Below are 21,288 nucleotides of genomic sequence, written 5' to 3'. Positions count from 1 at the left end.
GTAAGTAACTCACCCCAGGTCACAGTTTATTTGGTTATAAAAAGGGAACCACCCAGACCCTCCCAAGGATATGGTTAGGTTCACTCAGACCCTCCCAACCCAAGGATACTCCTACGGTCACCCAGACCCTCCCAAGCATACTCCTAGGATCAAGGAGACTAGAAGTTTAGAGAATAGTATACGTGGAGTGTAGTAACGAATCCTTAGCATTCTTAACCAGTGAGAGGCTAAGAGGCAGCTAAACAGTTCCGAATACAGATCAGGACCGGAAACGACCTGAAATAAACTCCCAGAAATGACGGACACATCACAGTCTACACACACCAGACAACACTGTTTCTTATGTTGACTTCTTTTGAACATTTATTAAAAAAGCAAAATGTATGTTCATCTCAAATATAACAGTTAAAAATGGAAAAGCAATACAAACATTGTGTTAGCCAGCAGCACTGCCCGCCTGCTTCAGCCCGTTCCGGGTGAGCTCAGTCACCGCCCGCCTGCCTGCCGCCCTCCTTACAGTGCAGGTGAAACCAAATCATATAAAATTAACAGGTTAGGGTTAAATAAGCTTAAATAAGAGTGTTAAATACAAGACGCTTTACCGGAGTTTCTGTACAAAGATCAACAAATCTGGGACTGTCCGCAGGACTCGCGGGCACTCAGCATGGGGACCGCTAGTGGGAAGGGAGACGACTGTCCTCAGCAGAGCGACTATGGGAGCAAACTAAGCACTGACGTGACCACCGACAGGTCCAGCCACTTACAAGACATAAGCATCTCTTTAAAAAAATCAGAACACTGTTAATATTCAGGCACCATTTGTTCCTGCAATAAATATGTCTCTACGGTAAGAGCGTTTGAGCTAGTGCTAGACTTCAGGGCTTCTCGCTGCCAGAGCTCTGCCGCTGCTTCCTGCACCCTTCTTATTGCTATGGTGATGTGGCTGGGGGAGAAAACTACTGTACATCCAAAAAAATAGAGCACCTTTAACATTAAAGTCCACGTCTGGTTATCTGCCTCCGTATTTATTTTTACAATCCTACAGCCCTGCTATAGTACACTCGCTTAGCATCTCTGTAGGTCACCTACTTCAGTTAGTGACACCTAGTTCTCTCCCCCAGGGAAGCTGAGGCCCGAGCACTGTCCAGGAGCCTTTCAGCTGCCGGCTACTTCTGCGTTCACCAGGGGTTACATTCATCTTCTGCTGCAGCTACCCAGGAGGAGTCCAGGTCCCCTGACCTGTCCTGCTAGGGTGAGTCGCGAGACACAGAACGAGCAGTGAGAATCTACCTACAGGTGGTGGAAAGCGCACGGAAAGCTGCGTTGGCCACTTGGAAGGGACCGCAGGCGGGCGGGCGGGCCAGCCCAGGGTCCCCGTGAGAGCAGCTGGCTGGTCAGGCCTTCTTGTCGATGGTACTGAAAAACCACTCGGTGAACTTGCGCAGCTGGGCTGTGGCAGTCTGCGACTCTTCCTGCAGCCGCATGTTGTCTTGCCTCAGGTGCTGGACCTCAGCCTGCAGCACTGCCTTGTCCTGCTTCTCCTGTGGGGACCAGAAATCATGTTACAGAGCACTGGTAGGCCCCTCCCACTGAGCGGACATGAGGGCCCCATTCCGACTTAATCCCAGGGACTCTCCTGCCTGGGCTTTGCCACTCACACAGGGACAGGACGGAGCTGCTTTGTAGGACGACTGTCAATCAGAAGCTATACTGCCCTCACCCACCTGGAAGAGACAGACTGAAGCAGTTGGTGTGAACCCCTCCAGGTCTGCAGCTCTTCTCCATTCCCTTCCTCTCCACCTAAAACTGGCGCCAAAGTGGCAGCCATGGAAGCTAAATCTAGAACAATCACTCAGGGCCTCTTATTCTATCCTTAGCCTTCTGATGCTGTCGTATTTCCATGTCGACCTTCAGTTGGCCACTCACAAGCACATAATAGTGGGATTTTCACAACTGTATGGCGCTTCTAACAACAGCCATGAGGAACAGAGGTCTCTAGTGCTGAGCACACAACAGAGAGGTGGAAAAGCAAAGCCTTGTTGGCAGATGAGCTGAACTCACCCTGGCAGCTTCCCTCTACACTTGACCTTGGCCTCTTCTCTGGTGATGGAAGACAGAGGCCATCAGAAAGTGTGTCAACATGTGGACGTGCATGCACACACTGACACACATGTTTGACACACTGAAGAAGCGGTCCCTGTGCCCACCCTAGGCCACTCCCTCCCAGCACTCTTGGCTGCTGTGTAATTCCTTCCTTTTTGCTCGGTCCGGCCCTACTAACACTCACACCAGCTATAATCCCTCTTCTCCCAAAGTCAAACTGAGGCGCCGCCCAGAGCCTCCTGGGACTTTCTCTGTGATACACACGCCACCCCGCAATTATGGGCAGCAAAGGGCACCTAGCACAGTAAGGACACAGCAGTGGGGACCAGCAGGAATCCCTGCGTAAAGAATCTTGTTCCTCTGAGGAGACATTGGCACAGGAGCATGTGCACACAGCTGTTCCGAGGTGGGTGAGCTGACTGAACTCTTGGAGATATCGTTTTTGGGGAGCAACTGACTCCCCTTTGGACTGGCTCACATTTGGCTGTTGCAGTCAACAACTCACAGAATCAAAGCTGCTGGCTTGCTGCGTCTTACTTCACATGGGGACCTCACCGTGCATAAGGCCCAGTCACCCTCAGGCAAGTTCACAGGACTCCCTGCACCCTCAGGGAAAAAACCACACCAGCTGCCTGTGAGTGAGCAGGTGAGCACAGACCCAGGGAATCTCCTTCTGGTGTCCAGGTCTGGTGAGGGTCTTTAGAAGCTGGGTCTCCTCAGCTTCTTTGCAGGAGTGACAGGGGCCGCCATACCTTGCGAAGGTCGGTCTGCAGCTGTCGGAGAATCAGTTCGAGCTGGTTGACTTTCCCAGTCAGTGTGGAGGGCGATCGCTCCCTGGGAAATGGTATAATGAAGATTCGGACTTAAGAAACTCAAGGCTAGGATATTGCTTGTGTTTGTGTTGGTAAACTCACTACAAACATTATGTATAAGTTGATGATTTGGGACAATGTCCCCAGAGCTATAAGACACCAAGACTGGTAAGGAAACAAAGACCAGGGTTATTTAACTGGAGAAGAGGTAGGCCAGAACTAAGTCCAAGGAGCCAAACATGAATGTGACCTCTGTAACTTGCTTTTGTCAAGAAAACAGAACCAGGCTCAATAGCAAGTTCACAGTGGCTCAGTTCGCAGGTAAGTCAGAAATGGGGTGCACGCATCATAAATAGCAGGTACAATCCTCATAAATGGCAGTAGTAGGTGGATGGTTGGATCAAGGACCCAGGTCTGGGATGAACTGTGCCCTAGGAGGACCCACAGCATGAGTGGCCTGGCAGTCCAAGAATGACTAACAAGGGGGTCACTGCCTGGTGCTTTTGTAGTTTTTAGGTAGCTGACCTGAGGTCCCACCTGGTCCTCTCTGTCAGTGAGACTGGCTACTGTGGGCACAGGCCAGCCATCAGCGGTGCAATGGTCACACGGTCTAGTGGCGTCATTTCCAGCATGGCAGGAATCCAGGTTAGGCCCACTGTAAGACTCTCCCCTGCTTGGCCTGGGGTCCTTGAGTTCTGGGACAGTGGGAGGGGTTGCCCACTTACCCAGAGGCATCCATGAACTCCTTGCCGCTGGTGGGATCCACACACAGGGACAGCTCTGGGGCTCCTTCCAGGTCTTGTCCATGCTGGAGGTCGGTCAGGGTACAGAAAGATGCCACCCTCTGGTCTGGAGATGAGGAACACACAGAAAGCAGTTTGGTGAGAACCACCAGGCACCATGCCTTTGTACAGAGCAATTTACTGAATGGAATCTGCTGGCCCTCCTTACCACAATGCCCTGTTTGAAACAAAATGGAGAAACAGAAACTCAGGCAAGCTGTTGGCAATGAAAAAGCATGAGACCGACAGTCCTCCGTGGGCTGTATGGAACAAACCAGATACACAGAGACAGGGCTACCATCTTCTCTCCACACCCCACGTCATCTAAAGCTACTGGCTGGGCATGGGTTAGCAAGCTGGTTGATGCGGCTGGTGGACAGAACCATGGAGATGGACCCTTCTGCAAGCTCCCGTGAACTCGAGAACATTCCTGGGACAGAACAGCCAGGGCATACGTCCCTGGTGCCTCCCCCACCCCCATTCGGTATGTGGACCACCATGCAGGCGTGCAGACACATGAAATAAATAGAACAGGCTACGAAACAGCAAGAGCCAGTGTCAATCACCTAGGTAGGAGGCGTGGTGACAGAGAAGCCCGAGTTCTTCATCTGAGTCAAGACCTGAAATAAGATTTAGAATTCTCCCATGAACAGGAAGATCTCTCTGACCTTGAGAATCTCGGAGACCCTTATGGCACTTGAAGGATGGGGTTGTGTGGGTATAGCATGCATGGTGTGCTAGCATTTGTGTGTGTGTGTGGGGGTCTATGTGCACCTATTAGTGTACGTGTAAGAAGACAGTAACCAGAAGGCTCCGTGCCAGTGTTAGGCGGTGTCATACATCATGGTGAGATAACATGCTTCATGTTTTAAGTGTTCTAGTTAGAAGCAGGGTGTTAATGTCTGACATATACATGTTCAGTTACAGATCCCACCATTTCAGATTGTCCTGCTCGATCCACTCTGCAAAGCTAAGAGAACAGTGGTGGTGAGAGCCGCCGGCCAACGGTGCACGGAGCTCAGCGGGATCAGCGAGGCCAGCAGAAAACACCCACAACCCGAGACAGAGCCTCCTCTTACAAGACATCGTGAGCTTGACATTCAATGTTTCCAGAAAGCTGGGCAGCAAAGAACGGCAAACAGGAGCAGTCCAGCCTCTTGGGGCTAAACTCTGACCCAGAACTCAGGCCAGCAATACTTCGAGGTAGGCAGGAAATGTCCTGTCATTGCAGGACATGGGGACAGATTCAGGGAGCTGCCCTGGGAGCCTGCCTTGCCCCAGACTTTGAGTGCACGCGCATGCACAGCTGGGACTGAGCGCTGAGGTCCTCCAGTGAGCATGGGAGGCTTCTCATAGGGTTGATTAATGGGGAGGAGCAGTACCCAGGCGCGAGGAGCTGTCTCCTGCTGGCTGCTGCGCAGGCCTCTTAATGAGGTGACCTGCCTGCTTGGTTGATGTAGGGTCACACACTACCAGTTAATTAAAAAGGCTAGCAATGTGGAGGCTGCCAGGAGCATATGATGGAACGTCACTGCAGCCAGACGGAGCTGAAGGCACAGCCAACTTATTCACGGTGCCCTGGGCCCTCTCAGAAGTCCTGCTGAGCCCACCGAGTGACCCAGCACATCAGGGTTCTTGAGCTGCATGGCCCCCACCTAACACCTGCCAAGGGCAGACAGGTCCTTTAATTTTTAATTGCCTTTTCTGTAAAGCCCAGTCTAACCCACAGCACGACAAAGACCTTGCAACTGCTCAGCCCTAACAGGAAACTATGCAACCCACTTCTGCCTGACACTGGGGCTTCACACTTGGTGAAATAACCTGGAACTGAACAGGTTAAGGCAGCTTGGCCACTGCCCACATCCACACACGGTCTCCCTGCACAGAGGTAGTGGGGACAGATGAAGGGGAACCCTGGCTGGGAGTGAGAGGCCTGGGTGGCTACAGAATTCTGTGCACACCAACTACGGCCTTTTGGTTAAGATCTTGTGTGGAATTCTACAGTCTTCTTCTGTGAGGGCCCCAAATAGACATCTTATCATTTAAAAACAATAGCAACTGAAAACTAGAAAAACCCGGGCTGGGAAAATGCTTGTTGCACAGCTGCAGACCTGAGTCTGGACCCCTCACACACGCGGAGAACCTGAGCACGGTGAGTGTATGTCTGGAACCCCAGTGTGGGAGGGCAGAGGTAGGCAGATCCTCGAGGCTCACTGGCCAGCAAGTCTAGCTGAATGGTGAGCTCCAGGTTCAGAGAGAGATCCTGTCTCCAAGGGCGATGAGGACAGGAGAAGCTACCAAAGAAACCCTGATGTCAACCTCTGGCCTCCACAGGCGTCCACACAGGCAAACACCTGCACATGCATGCTTGCACTCCAACATCAAGATATTCTTTTTTTGTTCGTTTGTTTTTGTTTGAATTCCATGGATTCCTTTTTACCATGTGGAGCCTGAGACAACCTAGCCAAGCTGCCTTTGTTTTTCAGTATATTTGGCTCTGAGGGTCAGGTCTCACACCTGGATAGAAATACTGCATTCTGCTTTAGCCATTTCTGTCTTAATCTATAAATCCCCACACACGAACCAGAATAGGACACGCTCCAGGCAGCCCCAGGGAGTCACATGGTCCTCTGGCCAGGGGGACAGAAGCCAGTGCAGATTTGCCACCCAGGCATTGTGTCCCGGAAGAGCAGGCTAGGGACTCTGGGCAGGCAGATGCTACTCTCCCTAGAGACACTGAATGAATTTCGGATAAGGCTCACCTTCCTGACACTTTTCAGTGACACTCTGTCCCTTCAGCTTACTTCTCTGATGACAAACACTCTGCCATCACGTGACCTGACCTGGGACCTCATGGCACAAATAAAACCACAGAAAAGGCAAGCTTGGGAGAGTGGCTGGTGTGTGCAGGCACAGCTCAGGTCTGGCGCCTGAACTATGGGGCGGCCTGTTTGCTTTGCCCCTCCTGTTCCCACAGGCTCAGCAGGTTTGGCTAATGGAACATCAGACATGTTTGAGGGACAGCCAATTTTCCCCTTTCAATGTCATTATATACGTTCATGTGGGGTGGGGGGTAACGTGCATGTGTGTTCGAATGTTGAGGTCAGAGATCAGCTTAGGGCATTGTTTCACAGGTGTATCTACCTCTCTTTTTTACTTTTAAGACAAGGTCTCTCCCTTGGCCTGGAACTTGCAGACTCTACTAAGCTGGCAGGTCAGCCAAACCCCAAGGATGCTCATGGCTTCACCTCCTCAGTGCTGGGGCCATAGGTGTGCATGGTGTACCCAGCCTTTCCACTCAGGTCTTCGCCCTTGCAAGGCCAGCGCATTAAAGATTGAGCCATCTCCCCAGCACCCGATGTCATTCTAAAGATCTGAAAGGACATAGCACTATGCAAGAGGAAGGCTAATCCATAGGCCATTCAGTGAGTCTAGGGATGAAACAGCAAGACAGCGGACGGCAAATCACCCCAGACTTCAAACCACACCAGCACGACAGGCAGGGATGAGCAGAGCCATAAAATGCACCAGAGTCTCAGGGGATGGCAGGTGGTGAGGTAAGCGATCTCTTCCACGAAGAAGGCTTCTCTGATCTGTCTGTCACAACTACAGAGGAAAAGACTTGCGTGGACTCTGCAGCTGGGGAGGGGGAACCAGGGCTGCCTGGACACCCACCCGTGCTTCCTGGGCTGTGGGACGGCGACTCAGCTGACAGGAAAGGAAACAGAACACACTGCACGCTCCACAGCAAAGACCCTGGTTTGGGCCTCTGTGGGTCTCCCGAGGCAGCGCTGAAGAGCTGGCCCGAGTCATGGGAAGCAGGAGCCCTAGAACTAGCCTCTGCTCAAGACACAGAGCAGCCTTGGCCTGAGACCACTCAATCCGCTGCTGAGGGGATTTAAGCTGATTTACCATATAAAACCTGACCTCGCAGTGCTTGTCTCTCTGCTTCCCCACCACTTACAAGACCACCAGGAGTGCTCAGCAAGCTGTGTTCTGTGTGTGCACATACAGGCTCAAACAGCAATAACTCTAAGACTTTAAAACTTCTATCAGCTTGGTGCTGAGTATTTAAAATGAAAAACTTTTCATCTTCAAAGTTTATATATATAGACACAGACTATATATATATACAGACTACATATATATATATATNACACAGACTACACACACACATATATACACACACAGAGACTACCCCCCCCCCCCCAGTGTGTTCATTTGGTTATCTAATTCCCACAGCAGCCCAGCATTGACATTAAAAGCATGTGAGCACACAGGTCTCACTCACGCTCAGTCTTGGGGACGTGGTGACAGCCACCGCTCACGGTAAATACTGGGCACTTAGAGGACAGGCCTCTTCAGGCTAGGGACATAGAACCCAGTCTCTGGTTGCCAGCATCATGTTAATTTTGAAGCATGCTTGCTGTTCACTTCAGCACGTAAGCAGGAAACTCAGAACCACACTGGCCGACTCCTGATATGTCAATGATGAATGAGAGCAGCTAACTTCAGGATCTGTGTTGTATGTGGACACTCACGTATGTGCAGGTACATGCGTATGTGGAGGCCAGCTCGTTGGCCTTGAACACGCACTGATTTGGGTAAGCTCTCAATCTAGTGAGACCCAGGGATCTGAGAGCATCTGCTTCCCCAGAATGGAGATTACCAGTGTGAGTGACCATGCCTGGCTTTTCACACAGGCTCTGCAGGTCACACTCAAGTCCCCATGCCTGTAAGGCTAGCACTTTTGTGACCGAGCCATCTTCCAGCCCAGCCCGTTAATGGTAGAAGTTTTCAAAGAGACCCCACTTCCTTTCCTGGACTCAGTCTGACCCACAGCCAGATTTTCTACTGGCTCTGATCCTGTTTCACATGGTCCCATCTTGTTAAGCCTGGGTTTAGGTGAACACACTATTAACACCACCTGCAGGGGAGCCCAGCCCAGCCACACAGCCCATGTTCTGCCTGCAGTCTCCACTGCCAGCAGCGCCATGGGGCAGGGCCACGACGCACTGCAGATCCCAAATGCAGTTTCTACAGAGCGTACATTGCTCTTGAAGTGCTGGAAAGTGAAAAGCTCACTAAGGAAACGAGTCGGGGCGGTCTAGAAAACATTACTTCACGTAGCAGAAGACAAGCTGGAAGGGTTTGCTGTAGTAGATAAGTCTGGAATTCTGTTCAGGAACTCTGACAGGCAAAGGGCATTGCCCCATCCACACCAGACAGAACTGGACATATTAAAATAAAGCCTGGCGCCAGGCGGTGGTGGTGCACGCCTTTAATCCCAGCACTCGGGAGGCAGAGGCAGGTGAATCTCTGTGAGTTCGAGGCCAGTCTGGTCTAGAAGAGCTAGTGCCAGGACAGGAACCAAAAAAGCTACAGAGAAACCCTGTCTCGAAAATCCCAAATAAAAAATAAAATAAAATAAAGCCTGGCATGTGACCCAGTCAGGTCTTAAATGTGACTGTCACAGCACAGGGGAGTTGCTGGCCTTGCGCTGACACCATTGGCACCTAGATCACCATCTCAGTCCCAGACTAAGGAGACTTCTCCACTTTTGACGTGTGCTTTTGGGCTACACTCTGGTTATCTATCTACTTGTAACCGATCTTAATGGTGCTGTATTATTTTATATATGGAATAGTTTGCTATTGGCTAGTTCTGAGGAATGAGATTGTGAGATTTCAGGTCTGGGGAGGGGATGTGGTTATGGATTCTGTGCTCGAATGAGAAGACGGACTGCTTTATAACCTGCAGAGCAACGCTGGCTTTAGTGCTCTTTGTGGCTTCCTGGAGCAGCAGAATTGTTTTTCACACTGAGCAGGTGAGTGCCCGCAGCTCATTATCACTTGGATCTACATGAACACGGTTTGCACACTTAGTTGCTGTGTGTCTTCAGCCGGCCGCATGCACACACTTCACTAGCCCACCACAGAGCCAGCGCACATTTTTCTGGCCACACTGTATCTCACATGCTCTCTCATTACTGCATAATTACGTCTTCCAAATGGTAATATTGAATTATTTTTCACTTTTTATGAAGTTGACTTTCCTAGTATATAAACTGCTTTCTCACTTAGGTGTTAAATACATTCTGATGCCTATGTTCTTTACTTTTTCAAAAGAAATTATTCTATTTTTGAGTCATTATTATGCTATTTTAATTATTATTGATTTATAATAGGTTTTTTGTTGAAAACTGTTCATCATTTTTCTAAATGGGTGCAATTAAGTTCTTAGCATATCTTTAGATAGCGGAGTTTAAACTGCACTTATCTCAAATTAATTCAGAAAGGACTGTCATTTTTACCAGCAAGGATTCTATCCACTCCTGTCCTTGTCTATATTAAGACTCTACAGTTACTTAAGGAGGCTCTGTTCTCTCATGGTAATTCTAACAATGGCTTCATTTCCAAAGAACACACAGTTGGAGCTTGCTGGTTTGCTTATGGTGTCTTTCGAGGGTGTTACAGAGACTGTGTGGGACCTGAGCCAACCAGACCTCCCTCTGACATGTGAACACACCAGCCACGACCACAGCACTACCCTAGTGTCTGGCTGTCCTTGAGACTTGCTCTGCAACAGATGATGGTAGGTATCATAGCCTGGGACTTCTCAGATCAGACATCAAATAAAAATAACCTCCTTTTCTTCCACTAGGGATTCCATCATGCACGGAAATATGCAATGACCCCAGTGGGTGCAGAGTTCAGCCAGGGTGTGGCTATTCCTGACAGACACAGGAGTGGGGTTCTCTGCATGAAACTGACACAGCCAAGCCCCAAGCATGGGCTCTGGTAGCCTGTGGAGCAGAAGCACCACCAAGCTGAGCCTCAGCCAACTCAAGGCACTGAAGAAATAGACCAGGGATGGTGGTAGCATAAATTTTGGGATGGCTTATTATGTAGAAATAGTAGCTAGAAAAACCAGGAATACTTTGAAAAACTGTTTATCTAGTTAATTTTAGAATTTTTTTTCCCAATACAGGACTTCTCTGTGTAGCCCTGATATCTAGGAACTCATTTTTTAAGATCAGGCTGGCCTCAAACTTGCAGAAATCCACCAGCCTCTGTCTCAGCAATTTTAGAATCTTTACCAATTTCCATTTGACCCTACCTTCTAGATATAGAAGCATGGCTGCAATTTTAAACCACTGATATCATTCTTTTTATTCCCTCCCACACTACATGTGTCAAGGAAGCCAGTGCAGAAAGGAAAGGCTATGGTTTCACTGGGTTCCTGCTGTGGTTACATGTGTGTTCCCCACAGGCTCATGCGTTTTAACACCCGGTCTCCAGCTGGTGGCGCTGCTAGGGAAGGTTGTAGAGCCTTTAGGAGGTAGAGCATTGCTGGGAGAAGTGGGTGTCTGAGGGCCCTGGGGCTTTAGAGCCTGGCCCTACTTCCAGTTTCTTGTTTTGTTTCCTGAGTGTGGATACAATGGGATCAGGCAGTTCCCAAAGCTGGGGTGGCTGTGCCATGCCTTCCCTGCCACAATGGACAGTCTCTCTCTCTGGAACTGTGATCAAGATAAGTGCTCTCTCCCTTCGGTTGCGTGGTCAGGACACTTTATTACAGCACTGAGAAAGGAACTAAGGAAGCTCTTGTTTAATTTCTCAACTTGAAAGCCCTGCTCACCAACATATTCCCAACTGCATTATGCAGACTTCTGGGAATGAGGATATATCCTTCATGAGACTTGGGAAGGATCTCTCAAATCTTATCTTTTATTAGAAATAGGTCCCAATTCTATTAGATATACTTTTAGGAAATTAGAATAATCACTCTTAATTACTTTACCTACTAACTCACTATAATTAAAGCTTTTCTTTTATTAAACTAGTTAGACTCTTGCCTGTAAGAGTGAATAACCTCAGTCTACTACAGAATTTCATGTACGTTCTCACTGCAGTCTTACAGACCAAGGCGGTCTCAATGGGACTCTCTTTTCAGAGATGTAAAAAAAGAAAGAATTCTATCACGCAAGAAAGTGGCCTCTAGATTTCAGGAAAGCCTCTCACAAGCGAACCATTATTCTCTGAATCTAAGAACAATTCACTGCAAACTTGGTAGTTTTGAGCGATAGTGGATATTTTGGAATATTTTCTAGTGGCTTTTCAATGACCTCCACACTCTGGCTTTTGTCCTTGACCCCCATTTTTTTTCTTGCAATAAGTACTCAATTATATCACCATGAAATTTATTCCTATATAGTTGACATTCCTCAATAACTTCTTTAATCTCTCTTTAGTATCACCCAGAGAATATGTAATGAGAAAATGCGGAGGAACGATGGGTGGGGGAGGGAGAGGCGGCACCTGGTATTCAGTGGACATGGGAGCAGCCCGGCCGAAGCCACGGAAGAGTGTCAGGTGTACGGTTTCCCACCTCTAAGATGAAGGCTCCGAGTGCTGTATTGAGAAAGGGCCTCACCAGGAGTCAGCTAAGGCACTGTGAGTGAGCTGCCATCACTAGGTTGTCTGGGGGCGGGTTCCCTTTAGCTTCTCAGCTACTTCTGGACACTGGGAACTGTGCACTGAGCATCCTAGGGAACCAAGTTCTGCTTTCTGTGATACTAGATGTCGAATCCTGGGCCCTGCGCTTTCTGAGACGGCATCTTGTTCCGCTGCCCAGGTGGGCACCGAGCTTGTGGTTCTCTGTCTCTCATCTTCTAGCAGCCGGGATGACAGCCTGGCCTGTGCCTGACTTGGAAACCAGCACACAAGGCTGGTGGCGTGGCGTGGCCTGGCCAGAGTCTGCATTCTTCAGGGGACAGCAAGACCCCAAAGCACCACAAGGTCTCATGACACAGCCAGAGGGGGGGTCTTACAGGGCCTGTGTCTTCTCCAGGGGAGGACAGTCTGCTGCAGCTCCAGTAGCCTCTCACATATTAATCCCATCTTGCTCGTGCATTTTTATGGTTTGGGATCATATCTGATAAATGCTAATCAATATTCAAAGAAAAACTAACTATTGATCTATTTACACAAGCAATTATGTTTTATCTGTGGTAGTATTTTAAAACAGATTTCATCTCTTTTATTCTATTTATCTGTGTGTGTGTGCTGCCTGCACACAAATGTGCACACCCATGCACACTGAGAACAGAGGAGGATGTCAGGTGTCTTCCTCTCTCATCCTCTTCCACCTTGTTGGCTCAGGACAGAGTTTCACTGAACTGGAAGCCTGCCATTTTGGCTAGACTGGCTGGCCAGCAAGCTCTGGATAGTCCCATCTCTGCCCCGCCCACAAGTCTGGGTTACAGGCATGCACAGTCAATATTCAGTTTTTGATGAGGCTGCTGGGGATTTGAACTCAGGTCCTTACACTTATAAGAAAGGGTTATAACCCACGGGGCAGTCTCCCCAGCCCCTATGCGCAGTTTTCGGGAATCTCTGCAAGTATAGTTAAGTTTTCATACTTGTTCAGTAAAATGTTGCTAAAGCATTGTGTATGTCTTTAAGGACTGCTCTCTATTTAACAGGCCACACTCTCTTCATCACTTCTTACTCACAGAAAGAGGACGGTAAATTCAGAGGAACATGTCACATCTCCAAAGTTCCAATCTCGAGTTCCAGCTCTGGTGTTCTTGATAAATTGTTTTCCCTGCCTGTGGTCAGCAATGTCTGGGTCTGTTTCTCTCTGGAGGGCACTCATAGAGTGGCCTTGGGCAAGCTTCCTGATGACGTCTGTGGTCACAGGAACACCCCCATTCTCAGACTGATCACATCTAAGCACATTCAAACAACTGTAATGGGGGGGGGGGGAGTTGAATTTGGTGTTCAGCGCTACTCTTGAATAACACAACAAAGCCTAAGCTTTAGCTCAGGGAAGATGAACATGGCCTTTAAAAAGGTGGATGACCGAGGTAAGTCGATGGACCATGTGACTGCCAGGGAGGAATTCCTGTTTGGATTTTCTAAGTAAGAATTGTGGTGTCTGCTTGATAAGTTTTCCTGAGGAAATGGAAAGAAACATCTATTCTTCTCAGATGTAGACAGCTCCGACAAACCAAAGAAAAGACCCCATTCAAGGCAGCGTGGTGAGACAGTGAGTTCTGGGGTGACTCATGGAGGCGTCTGTGCAAGCCAGAGGCAGCTGCATCACTGAAGAACCCACCCACGCCCTTCCACCCCTTATACGCTCTATCATCCAAAAGGCCACATTCAGCTGGATGAGAGGGCGTGGTGACGGACACCTCTGATGGGGTCCCTGAGTACCCTCTTCTATGAGGGAAAGCTGTTGGGTTCAATCTGCTAAGGTTCTCCTGCTTGTCATTATGACTGCCGATTTAGGATCACCAACCCAGAGGAAACAGTTATACTAATAGTTCACTCCAACAGGCTGGTAAATTCCACTTTAAAAACCTGTTTTCAGATGCACCACCTGCTAGGTATATCAATATGGGAGCTGAAGTCTGATCCAGTAAGACATTTTACCCCACCACCCTTAGCGGCTTCTAACAGCGACATAAACAAGTACATGGACACTATTCAGATGTTTCCAGAGGGAGTGATGTACTAACAGGGATGTAGTGAGGGCACGGTCTCTGTGTACGAGTATCCTCTCTCAGCTCTCCAGTCTCAATAATAAACTCCCCCCCCCCCCCCCCCCCCCCCCCCCCCCCCCCCCCCCCCGCAGACGTGCACCCAAGGGCATGAACGTACAGGAGGCCTCTCTAGCAGGTCTGGTCACAGCAGCAGACCTTGGTTTTCTGTGGCCGATGTCACAGGTGGGAGGTAGAGCCACAAGCAACTGACAGGTGTGGGGGCCAAGGGAGGCTCTGAGCCCTAGGGACAGCATACTCTGTTAGGGCTGGAAGGCCTGGCCGCCTCACAGTGGACAGAAGGCAAGGCAACCCTAACAAACAATCCCACATCACTTCATCTGCTGGGAAAGGCACGGACAGAAAGGAAGCCACAGTGTCGGCCTGCATGCAAAATGTTCACGTGGGCTAGTGTGTTCTCAGAGCGCAACTGACTCCCCACAGCCCACCCACCACCAGGCTTAACCGACCCTCCGCAGTCCACCAATCCACAGGTTTATCTAACCCATCAACCATCAGGCTTAACCGACCCTCCGCAGCCCACCGATCCACAGGCTTAACCGACCCTCTACAGCCTACCGATCCACAGGTTTAGCTAACCCATCGACCACCAGGCTTAAATAAGCCTCCACAGCCCACCAACCCACAGGTTTATCTAACCCACCGACCATTAGGCTTAATTGACCCTCTGCAGCCCACCAATCCACAGGTTTAACTAACCCACTGACCTACACACTTAACTGACCCATGGGCTTAACTGATCCACCAACCTAGAAGCTCAGAAGAAGCTGAGACCCACACGGGTAGAGGGATTTGCAAGGGGCAAACCATCCTGCCAAAGTCATCCGTGTTGGCACCAAGTCAGCAGCCTACAAACACAGTTCCACCCACATAGCAGCTTTAGCCTCACAAGGGTGCTCTCCCAGGCCACCTTAGGAGCTAGGCAACCATGCATGCTTTTTACACAGGGCAATGGAGCCAAAGAGGAAAAGGGGCTTGTCTGATCAGGTGGCACTTGGTGCCTGGAGTAGAATTTAGGGTTTGAAACCCCTTGCCTAGCACTATTTCACCAAATGACATGACCACCTCTAGATGCCTCCTTAGATCCATGTCTTCCCCTATCTTCATCTTCAAAGATGGACAAAGGTGATCCAATACATAGACACGTGCTCCTAAGCTGCAGTACAGGCCCTGCAGGAGCATGCTTGTTGGGCACACAGAGGGGCCCTGGGTGTGGGTGAATCTTTACCTTCAAACGCTCGTGCAGCATCCACAAGGTGGGACCAATCTAACCCTGTGGCTGTGTCTGGTAGTGGCATCAGGCCAGGATCTGCACACTTGGACTTATCCGATAAGGACCCGTCGGAGAACCAGAACTCATCTGAGTAGAAACAAAATCAGAGTGTAAGTCAGTCTGTCTCCACCCCGAGTCACAGCATGGGGACCATTGTCCCCAGACTCTGCCAAGCCGTTAGTCCGTCAGTCTGAACATGAGTACTATTGCTCTCAAAGAGAGTCAGTCAGAAGGCCAGTCAGTCACAGCATGGACACCTTCACCCTCAACCTCACAGAGAATCAGTCAGTCAGTCACAGCATGGGGACTACCACCCTGACAGAGAAATCAGTCAGCCAGCCAGTAAGCCGGCTAGCCAGCCAGTCAGTCAGTCAGGCAGAGTGAGCATGTACACTATCACCCTTACAGAGAATCAGTAAGTTGGCTGTCACAGCATGGATACCATAGATTCCACAGAGTACATCAATATAAGTACCTAGTCCGGTCAGTTAATCTGTCAACCTATTAGTCACCGTGTACATGTCAGTCACAGCATGAATACTGCTACCATACAGAGCAGTCAGTTAATAGGTCACAGTATGGCTACAACCACTCTTACCCGCAGTATGAGCACCACACTCCCTGTCTGGAATCAGTCAACCTATCATTCCATCAGTAATTGTCCTCACAGCCAGTCAGTCAGCCAGAGCATCCTCACAGCCAGCCAGAGCATCCTCTCAGTCAGCCAGAGCTCACAGCCAGTCAGAGCATCCTCCCAGTCAGTCAGCCAGAGCATCCTCCCAGTCAGTCAGCCAGAGCATCCTCCCAGTCAGTCAGCCAGAGCATCCTCACAGTCAGTCAGAGCATCCTCACAGCCAGTCAGAGCATCCTCCCAGTCAGTCAGCCAGAGCATCCTCACAGCCAGTCACTCAGTATGAGCACCATCAGTCCCTAGCCCAAGTCTGCTAGTTCATCAGTCCCTGCAGAGGTACCACTGTCCCCACGCCAACAGCACTCCTGATCCTCCTGGGGTCAGAGAGTGGAGAGCAAGTACCCACTCAGTCATGGAGTGATTGCTAGATTCGCCATAGAGTTGGTTACAGCACAGTGACCTCCATCACCTCTCACAAAGGTTCCTAGGAAGCTGTATAAAATACGTCCTACTAAAATAGGAAACATTAAGCTGCCATTACCCAAAAGAGATGGAGATTTGGCATAACCAGCCAAAATGAGACTGAAGCAAGGGCCACCAGCATGGAGCCCTGAAGAACATCCTCACTTCACGCTCTTGCAGAAGCTTTCTGGAGGTACCCAAATCTCACTGACCTGGGATAAGTGCCTGCTTGTTTCCTCGGCTGTCCCCTTTAAACCGTGCCTCAACCTCCACCCCACCTTGAGACAGGCTGGTAGCAATCTCTTTCCTGAGGACTTACAAAGTCTGAGGAACAAGGTCGGCAAAGCTGAAAGGTAGGTAAACATTACAGACATCACAAAGGCCTTCTTTCCGCACCCAAATGTAGTGAGACTACTCCAACTAAGGATGAGAAGAAGAAAGGATGGCTCTTCATGACCTATGCGCAGATGCGGCTGCGGGCCCACCTGTCTGACTTCCCAGGACAGCCCACTGCGGCCACACCAGAAGCCCCCGGGCCCTCCCTCGCTTCCAGGAATGCTGGGCAGTTCTCCTGCAGCGCACGTGAGTTTCCCACCATTCCTTTTCTCCTCAAGCTCTCGCATCAGCTCCTTCAGTGCCCAGGACATTAATAATACTCATTGTTAAGAACTCGTTATGCATCTGAGGACCCGTTCTGAAAGGGCCTGACCGGACGATTTCAAAGCGCCTTTTCTGAACCTGCCCAGAGCGTTGCATGCAGCTGCTTGTGGCTGCATCTGACTAATGAGACCAATCAAAGTAACGACCACCTGGCTGGCTGAACCTGCAATTAAGTTCAGGGGCGTAATTAAGCAAATGCACCTGTGATTTCTGCACCTCCATCCTTCTGGGAAGCTGTGAGGTGCTGGCATCTGGAATGGGACAGGCATCACTTTCCTGTGTGGTCTTGAAGAACACCCACAGTCTGCTCCCAGTGACAGTGACACCAGACAGTGCTGTTTCCAGGCGACCATGCTGCGATGTGGGGATGTCTGCCAACATGCTCCCAGTCTCCTCTGAGGGGACACTGTGGCAGCCCCTCCCTGCACACATCAGCAGTCCCTGCCTGCACTGTGCCATTGTCAAGTACGAAGGCAGCAGCAAAGGCTGGAGCACGGGCTGGGAGAGATAACACTTAAGACTGTTGGGTCCTTTCCCCCAGGCCTTCTCTGCGGTACGCTGCAGGGGCCACTGGGTAGAGCTGGGAAGAAGACTGTGGCTGGTGTTGTTAGACTAACTGGAATAGTGGCTGGCTAGCACGATAAAGGAGGGGATGGAGGCCCATGGGAGAAGGAGGGACAGTGGCTGGTTCTAATTGAGAAGGTGGGGTGAGAGTTAACACCCTCCTGTGGAAATATCACTCCCCCAATTACTCAAGGAAACAACCACCTGGCAGTCTAGGGCTAAGAAATTCAAGTTCTGTTTCTAAGGCAAGGTACAAATTAAGAATCTCAGTGCTGAGGGGCAGATGATGCGAGTGACTGGGTGTGCAGACAGGTACGGCTCAGTCAGCCCTGGAGTCTGCTCACAGGAGAGCACAAGCGCAGTCAGCACTGAGTGGCCCTGGGGTCTCAGGAAGTGACCTGCACAACCTGTTCAGTGTCACGGCCCCTTCTGTGGTGGGAGGGGAGGAGATTGCGTGAGACGTCCCCTCAGGCTGGGGCCCCCAGTGCTGTCTTTACAGAGCGGCTGCTCCATCACATCTTGAGAGCAGGCCAGTCGGCACACAGCTGGGGCTCAGCTCTTGGGCTGTCACTAGGAGATAGACACACACTGGGATTCCCGAACCTTCTAAAAAGGCCAGGCTAGATGATGTGCTGTGAGACAGAGTCCTGTCTAAGGAGGTGACACTTGCTTGAGGTCCGAGTGACAAGGGGGAGCTGGCAGACACCTGGCACAGGACTGGCATAAAAGCTTGGGATGAATGTGGGGAGATTTGAACCTCAGCCTGACGACTTGAGCAGGGAGAGCCGCAGGCTATGCCTGTTTCTCAGACGACCCAAGTGCTGCATGTGCCTTTTCCAATACTCAAAATCAGATGCACTTGACATCTTTTCCTTCCACTAGGCGGAAATGAGGTCATTAAGAACAAGAGAAGCCCCTTTCAAATTCTTTACATCCAAAGACGCAAACCTGTTCCGTCTTTAACTGACACAGACACATCACTGGGCTCTACGCCGGGAAGCCAGCAAGCACAGTCACCATGTTGGAGGACAGTGGAACCAGAGCACTGCCCATGATCTGGTGGGTTTGGCTATGGTGGGAAGAAGGAGGCCTGTGATATTACACTCAGTATGTGCTCTGTTCTCCAGGTTTGATGATTTCTAGAAAAGACTTCTTTGCCATGGCTACCCAAAGCCATCCTTTCAAATCCAACTCTTCAAAGCCTTGGGGGCACCTCAGAAGATTCAGAAAGTGACCAGCTAGGTGACAGTACTGACTAGCTCCTGGCTGCCGGTTCCTGGGCACAGCGGCAGAGCCTATGGCAGCATGTGTCTGACTCCCAGAATAGCATCTGGCTCCTCACAGAGCCAAGAAGGCTGTGCTATGTAACACTCAGGTCAGATAAGATGATGCACGCAGAGAAGAGGGAATGCAAGACTGTAACAGGAGTACTTCCTGGGCCGAGGAGGTGAAGAACAGAAGGGGTGTGTTGGCCTGAATGCACTTCTGGGTACAGGTGGACAATGTTCAGCTTCACCTGGACAGAGTCATGCAATTTCTCTGCTTGACTGCATGAGGACCTAGATTTTAGGGGTGGCTCGTGTCTAGGCGCTGTTGCCCACCCAACATGCTAATCTTTAGGCCTAGGCACCAAACTCATGATCCCTAATATCATTCCACCATCCTGACCCTGCCTGGCGTCACTGGCATTATCATAAATGCTAAGGGGCCACCCCGACAGCATCAACTAGATGGCTCTTGAGTGTGAGCTTTATAGATGACAATGCTGTGTCCTGATGTCAAAAGGTTGGATCAGTCTGACAAAAAGACCTACCCACGCTAGAAGACATGACATGGACATCCCAAGTCTTCATGTGCACAGTGTTTATGTTTTTCTGAGAATCTAAAAAGTTCTCCCAGGCATGTGGTCCTTGGTGTTCACCACTGGAGACCTGCTTCTGGGGATGAGGGTTCATGCTGCAGCAATTCAGAATGCTGCCACATTCTCAGAGGGCTGTGTCCCTTTGGGGGGGGGGGAGTCTGTGTAACAACCAGGAAGGCACTGGATAAATGGATTCTGAGGGGACAGATACAAACTGTCACACAGATATTGGAGGTAGACACGGACCAGGAACTAGCATCCTCCAACTGGATCATGGGCAGCCAGAAGGGAATCAGAGGCGTGTGGGGAAGATAAGTCACTACACAATATTGTAAAGCTTCTTATTCACATCCAATTACACATTACAGGTTTGCATGTCTATCCCAGAACAGAGTTCTGAGCAGCTGAAGGCTCGAGGAGACATGTTACCAAACAAGGATGTTTTATGAGAGTACACCTAATAGCAAGGGCACCTCAAGAAGGGACAAGGACCTGGCACATCTTGCTTCTTCCCTCATTCTGCCTTGAAAGGATTCAAAGAAAGTATGAACACCTGTCATTCAGAGAGGGAAAAGCACAGAACTTCAACTGTTAATGCTAAGAAGGAGGCCAGCACGAAAGGCTACATATTCCAGCTACAGGTTATGTGCAGAGTGGACACTAAGCCAGAACTAGGGCCTGGCTGACAGTGATGTGTCAGTGGCTTCTACAGTAACCAAGGTGCCATGCAGCTTGTGGTGGGGTGGGGAAATGGGATGGGAACTACAGTATTCTCTGCTCATCCTGGGAACCTAAAACGTGTCTAAGAAGTGAGGTGTTTATTATTATTATTAATAATTATTATTCATTTAAAGAAATTGAAGTTGAAAACTGCATTTCTCATGGGGAAAAAAAAAGAGAAGGGCTGAATGGAAAATCCAGCAACACAGACCACTTATAGTGTGGGAAATAGAAAAAAGTAAATAAGTGCATGAACCAGAACTTCTGTGGCTGCACAAAAGCGTTGAGAGACACTTACTAGGTCATCCTGAGCTACACGAGGCCCTGGCTCAAAAGGGGGATGTGTGGCTATGACAGTTAGAGGACCATGGGCAAACACGATAAATGTGTGACCTGCTATTGAGAAACTCGGGGGACTTATACCAGGCAGATACCATGCTCCTAAAGAGATACAGTAAGCACTGCCCAAGATGAGGTCCTCCCCAAGCTTGTTAAACATTACTAAGAAGCCTTTTGTCAGATAACTTGGGATGCTTATATACAATGCAGAAGTTAAACTGGTTCTAAAGATGGTTCTTTTTATGATGAAATTTTAAAAAAACAACCTTAATATTAATTTATAGTTAAACTATTATCTTTTCTGCACAATAAGAATGGGGGCAGGGCGCAGAAATTAGCATTAAAAAAGTATCAAAACCTAACACACACATTGGGGACTAGGGAGGCAGCTCTGCAAACATGAGGCCTGAGTTCGGATCTCCAGCACCCAGGTAAAGGCCATGCACGCTGATGGACGCTCGTAACTATAGTGCCGGCAAAGGACACAGCAGATCCCAGGGCTCGCTGGGCAGCT

The 21,288-nt window shown here is 49.7% G+C and overlaps 1 protein-coding gene across 3 annotated transcripts in view; it reads right to left on the bottom strand.

Annotated features, from left to right (window-relative positions):
- Window positions 1-336: 336 nt before the first annotated feature.
- Sipa1l2 (signal induced proliferation associated 1 like 2) overlaps window positions 337-21,288 on the bottom strand; it is a 157,442-nt gene continuing 136,490 nt past the window's right edge. For 2 of the 3 annotated variants that reach the window (XM_050147013.1, XM_050147014.1), the window contains 4 exons: window positions 15,493-15,624; window positions 3,641-3,764; window positions 2,856-2,937; window positions 337-1,541 (listed from right to left, as the gene is read on the bottom strand). In XM_050147013.1, coding sequence (XP_050002970.1) covers window positions 1,395-1,541; window positions 2,856-2,937; window positions 3,641-3,764; window positions 15,493-15,624 — 485 coding nt within the window. In that variant the 3' untranslated portion in view covers window positions 337-1,394. The remainder of the gene's footprint in view (window positions 1,542-2,855; window positions 2,938-3,640; window positions 3,765-15,492; window positions 15,625-21,288) is intronic. The other variant, XM_050147015.1, reaches the window with a different exon arrangement.

This window comes from Alexandromys fortis, unplaced genomic scaffold, assembly GCF_014885135.2.
Source record: "Alexandromys fortis isolate MF-2015 unplaced genomic scaffold, M_Fortis_MF-2015_v1.1 scaffold_12, whole genome shotgun sequence".
Taxonomy (NCBI): Eukaryota; Metazoa; Chordata; class Mammalia; order Rodentia; family Cricetidae; genus Alexandromys; species Alexandromys fortis.
This window is presented reverse-complemented; position numbering and strand designations above follow the sequence as displayed.